At 36.2% G+C, this 13716-nt stretch overlaps 1 protein-coding gene across 5 annotated transcripts in view; it reads left to right on the forward strand.

Annotated features, from left to right (window-relative positions):
- CCSER2 (coiled-coil serine rich protein 2) overlaps window positions 1-13716 on the forward strand; it is a 123397-nt gene that overhangs the window by 36778 nt on the left and 72903 nt on the right. For 4 of the 5 annotated variants that reach the window (XM_077746391.1, XM_077746392.1, XM_077746396.1 and 1 more), the window contains one exon: window positions 6510-6672. In XM_077746391.1, the coding sequence (XP_077602517.1) occupies window positions 6510-6672 (163 nt within the window). Of the gene's footprint in view, window positions 1-5735; window positions 5825-6509; window positions 6673-13716 lie in introns of those variants that run through there. The other variant, XM_077746395.1, reaches the window with a different exon arrangement.

A 13716-nucleotide genomic window follows, 5' to 3' on the forward strand; every position in this document is an offset into this window, starting at 1 on the left:
TTGAGGTCTTGGGTTGGGGACTTATGACAAGTAGGAGGGAAGTCCTGAGATTTAACATCTCATATACATTGTAGATTTTCCTAGGAGATGGCAAACAGACATTGACTATTTTGAGCTAACTGAATGCTGAAGAAAGCAGAATATAGGTCTAAAATATGTAGGCTTCAGAGGCACTAAACATAAAATAGTATTCCGTTTTGACACTACTAGATATTAAGGAATGACTTCTCTATAGTTCTGAGTTCCTGGATGACTGTACCCATCCACCTGAGTTTCTTTTTGATCAGGAAGAGGATAGGAATGTTACAAGGACTGGTAAAAGGTTTAAAGGAGTCTTCTAATATACTTTTGATTTTTTATTTTTATTCCCTTTAGCTTCTGGTTTTTGTGGCTATTATGCAGATTTGGGTAGAGGCATGAAATGGGTTACTCTGAAGCTTGGTGAGTTCAGCATCACTCATTCTGCCAGTATCAATGGAATTTTTTTCAACAAAAAGACTGAGACCTCGTTGAGATCTTTACTTTGGGTTTGATTTTGGCCACAAGCTTGCTGTGACTATATTATGAGTAAGGGGTCTTCTGGGATTTCAAGGAAGAGACCATGAGGAGAATATTTATCTGGCAATTACATTTGTGTAGTAAATCATGACCTATTAGGTATCATACGTGATAACACAGGGGAGGAAAGAATGCTTGTTGGTCCAGTGTTTTCTTGGATAGTTATGGGCTAGGATTTAGGAACTAAGAAGTATTGGAAATATCCACACCTGAGTTTTTTGGTGACATTGAGGGGAGATGATATAACAATCGTAGGGTTTAAGGTTGATATTGTAGTGCCTGTAGCAATAAAACATCTGCAAGATTTTCTTTTAATATTAGAGAAAATTATCTTTTGAGCACAAGGGTAAAACTGGAAATTGGATACTTTATTTTCTCTTTAGAACACTTTGATTAATCACCCACTTTATTTTTTCTCTTTTATTTCTTAGGCGATGCAGAACACTTGTTTTTCCAGTGCTCTGCTGGTAATAGTTTCTGTAAGTGTACTAAGAGACTTCTTCTTCTAGTGTTTAAGTGATTGTGGTGGAAGCATCTAGTTGTTATATATGAAGAACATAATTTTATTCTGAGTCATATTCTGCTTTTTTCCTGGGCTCTTTCCAAGCATTAGACATCCAGCAATGAAGCTATACTTATCCTATTTCTGCCTTAAAATCTTTCACAGAAAGTAAGGAGAGAGACTGGGCCATATCTCTTTCAGAATCTATCCCCAAACGCTATCTAAAGGTGTTCGTCTGTTCTTAAAGTTGGCGGTGGATTTATCCTTTATTTCCTTACAGAACTGAATCAGAGCCCAATTTGTGTTCACAGAGAAGACTTTGTTGACAGCCTCTCAAAGGCCTTTTTTAACCTCTTCTGGTTTTCTGTGTGCTTGATGGAGTTCAGTTACACAGTACCCCAAAATATAGCGCCTTGGTATATTGACTATTTTAAGCTAAAGGACTTTGAGTAAATGGCAGAAGCAGGAAAGTCCCTCTTACCTTTTCCTCCCCTCATACTTCTTCCCTGAAACAGGCCATTAAACCCTCATGTGAGAGTTGCTCCCCTATACCCAGAGAAAAGGCGCCATTCTTCATTCTAAAGACAAGGGACGCCAAGAAGAATCCTAATAGGACTTTTCAAGTTTCCCCCGGTTTTCTACAGTTACCTCATACTCTGTAACTGTCATATTCGTCTATGATTGTCTATTCTTCATCAAACCTAGCATAAAAATACACAGGCCTAACTGTTTCTTTGGGTCTTTCCTTCTGAAGTCTCCTGTGTCACATATTATATTAAATGCATTTGTATGCTTTCCTTCCATTAATCTGTCTTGTCAGTTTAACTTTCAGATCCTAAGAGAGTCAATGAAAACTCTTTCCTCTTCTACACAATCAGTCATGGGTTCTTTCATATTCACGTGACTTTCAAATTCTTCACACTGCTTTTTCCATTCTCTTTTTGCACCTGGGTTTCCCTTCAATGTATGAACTAATGGGTAATAGATCTGGGAGCCCAAGACTATCAGTTCCTAAAACTCCTAAATTCCTTTGCAAATTTCTCCCAATCTTGTTTAGACCTTAGAAAACATCCAGCCGTGACTTTCAGCTTAGAATGAGACCTGACCTGGTTTAAAATCAACCCTATGGCATCTTCCCTCTTCTGAAGGAGATTTAACTTTAAGAGGTACTGAGTCCTTGAGGTTTCTGGCCAGCTTCAGGGTAGGGAAACAGGTCAAGGGAGAGATGGGTCAGAGGAGGAGGATAGAATGAGAGGAGGAATAAAATGAGAAAGGACTTTAGGTTTCATTTGTAATTAGGAAAGATCTAAAAGACAGAATTGTTTTAATTCTTTTGCATTTTTCTTTTACCTTCATCAAGGAATCTCTTAAGGAAACAATTTTGCATCTGACTTTCTTTTGGCAGACCACTGAGTATTTGAGTTGTGCTCTTTTTTTGTTCCAAAATGTTTCTAAAATGAACCATTCAGGTTGTATCAAAAACACAATCATGTTGCTTTATTATCTTGCTCTGGAACATCTGATGGTCACACATTGTCTACAGATTAGAGCCTAGCATTTGGCACATAGTATAAAGCCTCAGGTTTGTGACATTTTCATAGTGTATATCTTGTTACATGTGCTTCTGTTTTTAAACTTTTCTCTGTTGAAAAAGATGCTTTTCTAATTACTTCCTGAACCCCACCCACCAAGTTATGGTGCCTATTAAATTGCTCTTATTCCATGTTGCATTTCCTAAGGCCGCATTGTTGGCCTTTTTATTGAGATAGTCATAGGAGTTCTAGAGTATTATCCTTGATCACTTTCCAATTACTGTATTTTCTTCTGGAGATTTGTCTTTCTTTTTCAGTACTAATTGTGTTTCGTAAAAACAAGGTTCATGATTTTTTTTTTTTTACATAACCTTTCCTTCTTTCAAACCAAATTTTAGTTCAGGGCTTTTCTGATCAGATTGTAAAATCTCCTGCAAAGCACATTCTTTCCAGCCTTTGTAATGTGTAATTTCTTCCTGCCATCTTCATAGCCAAATGTTACTCACAGGTACAAATACTATTTGTGTCAACCATTATGACTTTAAGTAATCAGAGGAATAGTCTAGGTTGTTTTTGGTGTTATATTTTGTTCCTTTTATCAAATCAGAAGAAATGAGTGTGATGAGCGTTAGATCTAGGCATCCCCACATCCCATATCTTTTTTTTTTTTAATGTTTTATTTACTTCTGAGAGAGAGCGAGCGAGCATGAGCAGTAGAGGGTCAGAGAGAGAGACAGAGACACAGAATCTGAAGCAGGCTCCAGGCTCTGAGCTAGCTGTCAGCACAGAGCCCGATGCGGGGCTCGAACCCACGAACCCCTGAGATCATGACCTGAGCCAAAGCTGGCCGCCCAACCAGCTGAGCCACCCAGGCGCCCCCCCTCCCCATCCCATATCTTTCATTTAACTATATTAGATCCTCTTTCCCCTTCCAGAGGGTCAAGGTCCTGATATTATCTGTCTCCTACTCACAGTAAAGTAACTAAAATCTTCTGCCTTTTACTTTTGGAACTGGAAAGCCCCTTCACAAGGCTTTTCTTTATCTTCTAGACCTCAATTCAGAGTTGGGTAGAAATTTGGTGTATAGATGTGACTGACATACTGGGTTAAAATTTTTCAAACTAGGATACCTTTCATTTCACCTCATCATACCCTACAGTATTTCATGTTCGGAGAGATTTGTTTCCTTTCTTTGTGTCCTGTTCCCTCATTGGCTATGGAAATGGTTTTGATTTATCTCCATCTTATAGTTTTGTTTGCTTTCCATTTTCTTTTCTATATTATTTCTTTCATTCTGTCAGAATCCCTAATCTTTTACAAGAAACCATCACTAACGTTATTTCACATTATCTTCTTAGTAACATTTAAAGTGTATAAACATGTTCGATGGGTGCCTCATATATAGCAGTACAGTTGACCCTTGAACAACACAGGTTTGAAATGCACAGGCTCATTTATATGTGGGGGTTTTTTTCAATAAAAATAGTACAGTGCTATAAATGTGTTTATCTTCCTTATGATTTTATTAATAACATGTTCTTTTTTCGATACAGTGAAGTACTGTAAGTGTATTTTTTCTTAGGATTTTCTTATTTACATTTTATTTTCTCTAGTTTACTTCATTGTAAGAATACAGTATATAATACACATAATATACAAAATACATGGTAATTGACTATGCTATTGGTAAGGCTTCCGGCACACAGTAGGCTATTAATAGTTCAGTTTTGGGGGAGTCAAAAGTTATACATGGATTTTTGACTGTGCAGGGGGTCATTCACTTCTTACACCCACATTGTTCAGATATCAACTGTATAAGCAGACTCTTAGAGTCATGGAGCAGTCATTTATCTGAGAATTTAGGCCTGTCTCAGTTTCTACTAATACTCTTTTATGGTTGTGGCAAATATTTGTTTCCAGTGTTTATTTGCCCTTGTGCCTGTGTTGAGTTCTTGTTTCTTTAATTTTTAGTGTGTGTGTTGAACCAAGAACCTCTTTAGAGACACAAAAGCGGTACATCAATTTTATGCATTTTAATTTCCCACAGTATTTAACTCCATCTCCTCACCTATTTGCACCGTTCATTTGCTTCTTGTTACTCTGTATGCACACTGTTGGTGATATCCTAATTACATATTAGTTTCCTATTATGACAGAATTTCTTGTTTGGGGAGTAAGTAGAATTATTTCTGCCTGAATTAAAAAATATGAATTCAGAGCATTTAAAACTAGATACGGATTATCCCTCAGCTATATAGAATTGCTGCAACTAAAGTAACATTTTAATGCTATGTATAAATTCTTGATTAGCTTCTGAGTATAATACAAATGTGAACTAAAATCAGTTTTCAGCCTATTTAGGATTACTTTTAAATTAATTTTTCTTTTCTGCTTTCATTTTTTACTCCTGTTTTTTAATTATAATGATCACCAATGCCTTTATTTATCCAATAGTCCAGTTTTCTACAATTAAACTTTAAAAAAAATAGATTGTAATTTCTCTTATTAAAATGACAAGAAATTGTTTGAAATAATTTCAAATGTAAGGCTTCTTTTACAAATTTTTCCTTTAAAATTTTTTAAACTATAAAATATATAGTTTTTCCCCAAAATTGATTTTTCCAAATATTAGAAACAAAATTTCAAAGTCTTTTAAAAAGTTATACAAAATTATTATGCATTTTAGGAGAAATATGTTACAGCAAGTTTAGTGTATATGAGAATTGAACATCTATATTTTAACTACTTATTTTGGAGAGGAAAAGTTTGTTTTTATCTGGTATACTATAATAAAACACTTCCCATATTTCAAATTCAAGATTGAGTTCGGTGAAAATAATCATTTAAATAATGATTTTTTTAAGTTGAGGATTAATTGATTTCTACAGCTTCTTTATCAAAGAATTCTGAGCATTTAGGATTTGAACTTTCTCATGTAATAATTCTCAGACTAGAGAAACCTTTCCTGCCCCTGGCTTGGGTTAGTGTTTAGTTGTATTTTTAGTAACAGTCCTAACTCAGTAGCTATGTAACCACTGAGCGAAGATGGAGTCACAGGGTAAACTGGGCTTGCTTCCCACAGGGAGGGCTGGGAGTTGAGCAGGAAGGAAGGCCTGTTTGTCAGTGCCTTGTATGCAACTATGTCTGAGTAGGCAGCCGGCGACACAATGTCTCCCTTGTACAAAGTAACTCTCCTAGTGAGTGCTCAGATATGTGAGGAAAAAGTCTTTGGGTAAGTGAAGGAGAAGCTTGGGGTATTTCAAGGAGATTCTTTTCGTGATTTTTGGCATTTGGATTTCAGGGAGTGTGCTGTTTGTTGCTGCAAAGTACTGGCTTTGTTTTCAGTGGCATTTTAGACTTTTTGAATAAGCTCTACTGTAGGCAGATTGAAGTGTCTTACTTTCTAAAACTGTGAGCTTAATTTTTAAAAATACTATTCGTTTGTGTTGAAAACTTAATTTGTGCTTCTTGAAATCAGTGAAAGTTAATCGTGGCATTCATTTTTGGGAACAAGTTCTCTACTAGAAATCTTCTGTTTTTTTGTGATCATTTTCATTCTGAAGTCAGAACCAGCTAGTGATAATGATGAAAAACCACTTGAAACTGATTATTGGTGTTTAAAATGTATAATGTTGATAACAAGGATAGTATGCTTGTTTGAAAAGTTACTTAAGTGCCTGTGATATGAAAGTTTTATAATGTACTTCAGTTTGAATACTAAAAAGTTAAGTTTTCACCACAAGAACTGGTTATTTTTCTATTGGAAATCTTGATTTTGTGATTAGATAATATCAATGGCTGGTATTTTTAGAATATTATTTTTATATTTTCAGCAGCACTTAATTATCAAGCTGTAAATAGTTAACTTTTACAGAATGTGCACATGTTTATAGTGTTTTGCTTTTGAATCTATCTAGTGGAGTGTGACAATATGAACCGCTTTGACCGGTCTGACAGAAATGTTCGGCAGTCTCAGGAAGGATTTTGGAAAAGGCCACCCCAGAGGTGGAGTGGACAGGAGCATTATCATCTCAGCCATCCTGACCACTATCATCACCATGGAAAAAGTGACTTGAGCAGGTAAGTCTAATTTAGATTACATTTCCTATCTTTTGATTAATTTTGAATCATGATTTCCCCCTGCCCCCAAAACTGTTTTCTAACCTGGTTTTTAGAGGCACCAGAAAATATTTCAAGTTCTATGTGTTACTAATTGGAATAATATGTCTTAATTCTTTCCTTTAGGCCCAAATCTTTTTTCCATTAGCTTTACCATAAATAAAAATATTTTACTTAATGTCTGCTATGTGGACTTTGTTTGGTGTCATTTTCTATTTCTCATTTAGGAATGATTAAATGTTCAATTTTTTAAAGTTAATTATGTATAAAATTAGTGCCAAGTGATTTGTCTTCTTTTGCTTATATACTAAATTAAAACTTAAAAATTCCTCAAGTGCTATTAGAAGCAGAGGAAGATACTGTACAATGCTAGAATTCTTTTCCTTTTTGAAGCATTGGATAGTCTTTAATTTGATCAGATTTTATATATAATTTGGTTCTGTAGTCCGTCAAACTGGGATCAAACTCTGGCCTGACACAAATTAGCTTTGTGAGCACAGGTAATTTATTTATCCACTCCGGTTTATCATCTATAAAACAGGTAATACCTTTCTCTCAGTGTTCAAGTATTAGGGGCAAAAGTGCTTGGAGCAATATATAGTTTTCAGTAGACACCCAGTGGTGGTAGTTATTAATTTTTTCTCTTTTCACTTCATCATCTCATTCCACTAGGGATTTGAGGTCATTTGGGGGCACATTTACAATACAGATAGTAAAACTGGATGAAGAAACAATGGAAGGGAAATGTATGGCCCCATATAGTTCTTGAACAACAACAAAAAATTTTTGGCTTTAAGAAGCAGCAGAAGCAAAGAACAGAATTTTATCCGCTGCAAGATTTACAGTATGCATAAGATAAAGGATGTGTTTCTCCTGATTTGACATGCTTTCAGGAGACACAAACCTGAAAGAAGTTGCTTTGCATGAGTTCTTTTAAGGGTAATACCTTGTGATATAGAGGACAGGTCCCAGCAGCTTCCCAAAGTAGAAATAATGACAAATTCCTTAAGTCCATTTCTTACTTATGTTCTTCAGTGTTGGCTACAGATAACTCTAGACCAAGTGAGAAAAGGCAGTTCTTCAGTGGGTCATGAAATAATGAAGTTTAACTAGACATCCTTCTCTTGGTATGATTAAATGTAGGGGTAAAAATTAGAAGATATAGAAGAATGCATAGGGTATATATCCTTCCAGACATTATTTTGGCTGTTGTTTCTTACAGCTAGGCTTTTGATAAGGAATGGACATTGGAGAGTTGTTATTGTCGGGCAAGAATATGATGTAAAAATAGTCGTAGTTGCTAACAATGAAGATTATGCTTCCCTCATCTTTGATGGTTGGCTTAAAAGAAGGTAAATTTAAGGCCAACTTATGAAAATTTAGAAGCCTAACTAAAATGTGAACCATTGCATATACTTCTGATAAGATTTATTCATCCATTTAATAAATATTCATTGAGAACCTCTGTTGAACTCTAAATTCTCAAGCTGGGATGAATTTGGAGAGAGTGTGAGAGGTAATAGCAGTGGATGAGTAGTGGCTTCTTGGAGCATTGTCTTGAGGATGGTAAAAACCATTATGCAGTACATGAGCGTAGTTGGAGTCATTGCAGTTAGTTATTGGTTAGGTAAAAGTTTCATGTGCCACCTCCATCCCATACAAAGTTGAGTTAGTAAATACTTCCTGGATGTTGAGTTGTTGGGAGGGACAGGTATGTAGGTAGTTATAATATAGCATTTGTGCAGTAGAAGGATGATGAGTGCCTTAATAAAGTGATTTATATAGGACTCCAGAAGCACGCAGCAACTGGTTTTTGTCTAGGGTAGTCGTGTGTAAAAGGAAGTTACTATTGAACTGGTAATAATGACTGTAGAGATTGCAGAAGAGTGGTTTCTGTAGGAGAAGGATGAGTGTTCAGATGGAAAAAATAGCTTGTGTAAAACCATGTATGAATACTGAGGCATTTTCAGAGAACTACTACAAGTCCTTAGCTGGATTGCTAAGTCATGTGCAGGAATGAATAAATGTGATCTCTAACTCTAACAGCAAAAGTCTCTATTTTAAGGTAAAAGGCAGTAATGTCAGCTTAAAATGGGATTACTATTAGATTGTCCCAAATGGAATGAGTTACCTGGATGGAAGTCGTAATCTCTGTCCTGTCTGGGAATGATCAAACTGAGGCTGATTAGTCATCTTTCAAAAGTTGGAGAACATTTTCCAAAAATGATATTCCTGGATGTTAATTAACCACAGAAGAACAATTCTCTGATTAGTAGTAATGAATAAAGTGTTTTCTTAATAGTTTTCCACGGTGCTTTAATTATATAAATATAGTACTATGCTTTTGCAAAATGTGGTAAAAGAATATGTAGCCATTTCCCAAAACATATGACCACAGATCCCTTTTTACACTGTGTATTTTGAGGGACTGGTGATTTGTGTATCATCCACACTGGTGATTCTCAGGGAGGAGAGAGAAATGCACCATATTCTTGGGGGTTGCTAATTTGACTCCCTTAGCACAGAACTTCCCAAGAAATGGGCACCCTGGTTTGTCTTGAATAGTTCTAGGTTAACCAGTTTATTGATCCCTCCAGGTTTTAAGTTGGCCGTGTGGGTCTGGGGCATCTAGATCCCCTAGAGCTAGTAATGGGGATGAGGGATAGAGAGAGAAACCTCACTCAAGACCAGCCTTAATCACCAGCATAGCTTAAGAGTATTATTATTTTCTCTCTATGCCTGAGTTTGGATGTACTAATGCCAAGGCCTTTTTAACATTACATGTGTAAAAGTGTCTGCCGTTCCATGACTTCTTGAGTGTTCCTTTTGACTTCTTGAGTGTTTCCTTTTAATTCTTATCATTTCCCTTTTTTTTTAATCAATTCTTAAAAATTTTTTTTTAAGTTTATTTAGTTTTGAGAGACAGACAGAATGCGAGCAGGGAGGGGCAGAGAGACAGAGACACAGAATCTGAAGCAGGCTCCAGCTGTCAGCACAGAGTCTGACACAAGGCTCAAACTCACAGACCATGAGATCATGACCTGAGCTGAAGTTGGATGCTTAACCGACTGGCCCACCCAGGCATCCCTGTCTTTTTTTTTTTTTTTTTTAAATTATAGGAACATGTCTTATTTGTTACACAGGGGACTGTAATTATAGGAATTGTCTTATCTGCAATTCAGTGGTTCAGAACCACTGATCAGTTTCCTTTACATATTTTTCATAATACTATGCTCTCTTCTCCTCATCTGGCCTAAGTTTTCACTCCTTTTTCTCTCCCAACCTCCTCCTTTCCCTACACCTTCCACTATGCTATGTGGAATTCTTTCACATCCTAAGAAACTCACATTCTTGACCTCTTTGCTCACCTTCTCCTGAATGTAACTGAAATCTAACTCTTTCCTATACTAATTCCCTAGTAGTATTTTTATATGAAGGATTCTTATTTTCTAGTCACTCTAGTAGTTTACTGTTAAGAAGTGGGGTCTTTGTCTTCACTCCTTCTTTGTTTCTAAATGCACTATTCTTCACTGTCTTTACTTTGAGACTCAGGGCATTTGGCTGTATCACCCCCTCCTTATGGTCCCTGTTCCCGCCTCGGAAGTCTTGGCCATTGACTCCTTTTTCCTCTTCATTGTAAGCTTTGCTAGAATCCTGAGCGCCGTCAGTGTTCATGTACATGGTTCACTTAACTCCCTGACCTCTTAGTTTCTTAAGATTCTCTCTGTATAAGATCATGTCATCAGAGATGGGTAGTTTTATATTTTTCTTTCCATCTAGGTACTTTCTTTTTTTTCCCTCCAGCATAATTTGTATGGCTAGAACCTCCAATGTACTGTTGAATAGGACTGGTGAGAGCAAATATTCATGCCTTTCTAATATTAAAGAAAAAGCATTCAGTCTTGTTATTAATGTATGTTGTTAGCTCTGCTTTTTCATAGATAGTTTTAATCAGGTTGAGGAACTTCCCTTCTAATCAAATTTTATTGAGTGTGTTTTTTTTTTTAATTTTTTTTAATGTTTTATTTATTTCTAGGAGAGAGAGAGACAGCGTGAGCAGGGGAGGGTCAGAGAGAGAGGGAGTCACAGACTGAAACAGGCCCCAGGCTCTGAGCTGGCAGCCAGCACAGAGCCCGACGCGGGGCTCGAACCCACGAACCGCGAGATCATGACCTAAGCGAAAGTCGGACGCTTAACCGACTAAGCCACCCAGGCGCCCCTTATTGAGTGTTTTTATCATGAAAGGGTGTCAGTTTTTGTCAAATACTATTTCTGTGACTATTGAGATAAAATTTTCACTTTCATTCTCTTAATGTGGTGTATGATACTGAGTGATTTACATATGTTGAACCTACCTTGCATTTCTTGGATAAATCATACTTGGTCATGGTATATAATCATTTTATGAGTTGCTAGATTCAATTTGCTTGTATTGTGTTGAGGATTTTTGTGTATATATTCATAATATTGGTTTATAGTTTTCTTTTTTTTTTTTTTTTTTTTGTTNTGGTATTATGGTCACATAGATTGAAAAGGAAAGGAAAATGTTCCTTTCATTTCTATTTTTGGAAGAACTTGTAGGATTCACCAGTACAGTTATTTGGGCTTGAGCTTGCCAGCCTGCCTGCCCGCCTGCCTTCCTTCCTTCCTTCCTTTCTTCCTTCCTTCCTTCTTTCCTTCCTTGCCTTCCTGCCTACCTATTTTTTAATTTACATACAAATTAGTTAACATATAGTACAATAATGATTTCAGGCATAGAATCCAGTGATTCATTCCCTACGTATAACACCCAGTGCTCATCCCATTAAGTGTCTTTCTTAATGCCCCAGCCCATGCTCCCACCCACAACCCCTCCAGCAACCCTCAGTTTGTTCTCTGTATGTAAGAATCTCTTATGTTTTGTTCCTCTTCCTGTTTTTATATTATTTTTGCTTCCCTTCCACTGTGTTCATCTGGTTTTTTATATGAAATTCCACATATTTGTGAAATCATATATTTCTTTCTCTGACAAATTCCGGTTAGCATAATATACTCTGGTTCCATCCATGTTGTTGCAAATGGGAAGATTTCATTCTGTTTGATCGCCAAGTAATATATCATTGTGTATATTGTGTATATACACACACACATATATATATACGCATATATCACATCTTTATTCATTCACCTGTTGATGGACATTTGGGCTCTTTCCATACTTTAGCTATTGTCAGTAGTGCTGCTATAAACATTGAGGTGCATGTGTGCCTTCAAAACATCACACCTGTATCCTTTGGATAAATACCTAGTAAGGCAATTGCTGGGTCATAGGATTGTTCTAGTTTTAGTGTTTGAGGAACCCTCATACTCTTTTCTAGAATGGCTGCACCAGTATTTATTCCCACCAGTAGTGCAAAAGGTTTCCTCTTTCTCTGCAATCTCACCAACATCTCATTGCCTGAATTGTTAATTTTAGCCATTCTGACTGGTATGAAGTGGTATCTCATTGTGGTTTTGATTTGTATTTTGGGCTTGGGCTTGGGCTTTAGTTTGTAGAAAGTTTTTTGGTTACTAATTTAATCTCTATAAATGTTCTATAGATATCTATTGAATTTTGTTAATATGTAGTGTTCAAGTATTCTATTTCCTTGCTGACCCTTTTCTTCTGTCTGTTAATAAGGAGGGTGTTAACTTCAGTTTATCTTGTAGGGAAGGTCTAATAGCAACACATATTCTCAGTTTTTGTTTATATGGTGATGTTTTAATTTCTCTTGAATTTTGAAGGCTAATTTTGCTGGATATAGAATTCTTGTTTGACAATCTTAATATTTTGACAACCATGCTTTCTGATGAAAAATCAGCTGTTAATCTTACTGAGCTTGTCTTCTACATGATGAATCCCGTTTTTATTTTTTTTTTAGTTTTTGACAGTTTATGATGTCTCTTTATTATATTTTGGAGTTTGTCGAGGTAATTATTAGACAACATTTTTATTTTAATACCCTGAACCATTAAGTATCCCAGCCTTTTTCAAGGGACTGTGTGTGTGTGTGTGTGTGTGTGTGTATGTATTTAGGGATGCTTTCAATAATCTGGCAAGCAGTTTGCAGCTCTGCCTTAGCCTTCATTTCCTTCTTTTTGCTCAGAGACTCAAGGAGAGCCAAAAGTGAGAAGTTAAGTTCTTCTCAGGTATTTCCTTGGCATGCACAGAGCCCTACACAGGTGTGGCCTTCTCTATGTCCAAGATATGTTGGGGGCATTTCAAAGCTTCGTATGGACATCTCATTCCTCAGGTTTTTCTTTTAAGTTTTTTTGATCATTGCCATTTCAGACAGCTTGAAATTTTAATCAGTTGTACTGATTTTTTTCAACAAAATGTACTAGAGATAAGGCTGTTCCCACTGAGAAGCTTCCAAATTAGGTCAAATGAAACAAGAGCTGAGAATGGTTTTTCTAGGGAGGTGTTGGTTAGGTCAGATAGTAACTATTTTCTGGAAATGGTGCTTTTCAAAGAATTCCAAACCCAGTTTACCACCCACTTCTTTCCCCCAGTGATTGCTGAATTTCACTGCTATTATGGTTGTAAGGCTCTTGTTGTCCAAGCTACCACAGAGCTGGGGAGATAGGCATAGCAATAGAATAAATTAAATGCCACAGAGCTTGTTCTCACCAAGATTCAACTGGGGTTTTTTTCTTTTTCTTTTTCTTTTTCTTTTTCTTTTTTTTTTTTTTTTTTTAATAAGCGCTCCTTGGTTATGCCAAGCATTTTTATAGTACTGGAAAAGTTGATTTTAACCAATTTGCCATTGGTCTCAGTGCTCTTATGGAGGAGTGGACTTTTCAGAGATCTTTTATTCTGTCATTCTGCAAATACTTCCTTCTGTCTTTTAGTTAATAGACTTCATTTTTAGAGCAGTATTAGGTTTAGAAATATTGAGCAGAAAGCACAGAGACTTTCCATTTATTCCCTCACCTTTTATACAATTTGTTCTATTATTAACATCTTTCATTAGTTGTTACAGTTGA

Source organism: Crocuta crocuta, unplaced genomic scaffold, assembly GCF_008692635.1.
Source record: "Crocuta crocuta isolate KB4526 unplaced genomic scaffold, BGI_CrCroc_1.0 scaffold28, whole genome shotgun sequence".
NCBI lineage: Eukaryota > Metazoa > Chordata > Mammalia > Carnivora > Hyaenidae > Crocuta > Crocuta crocuta.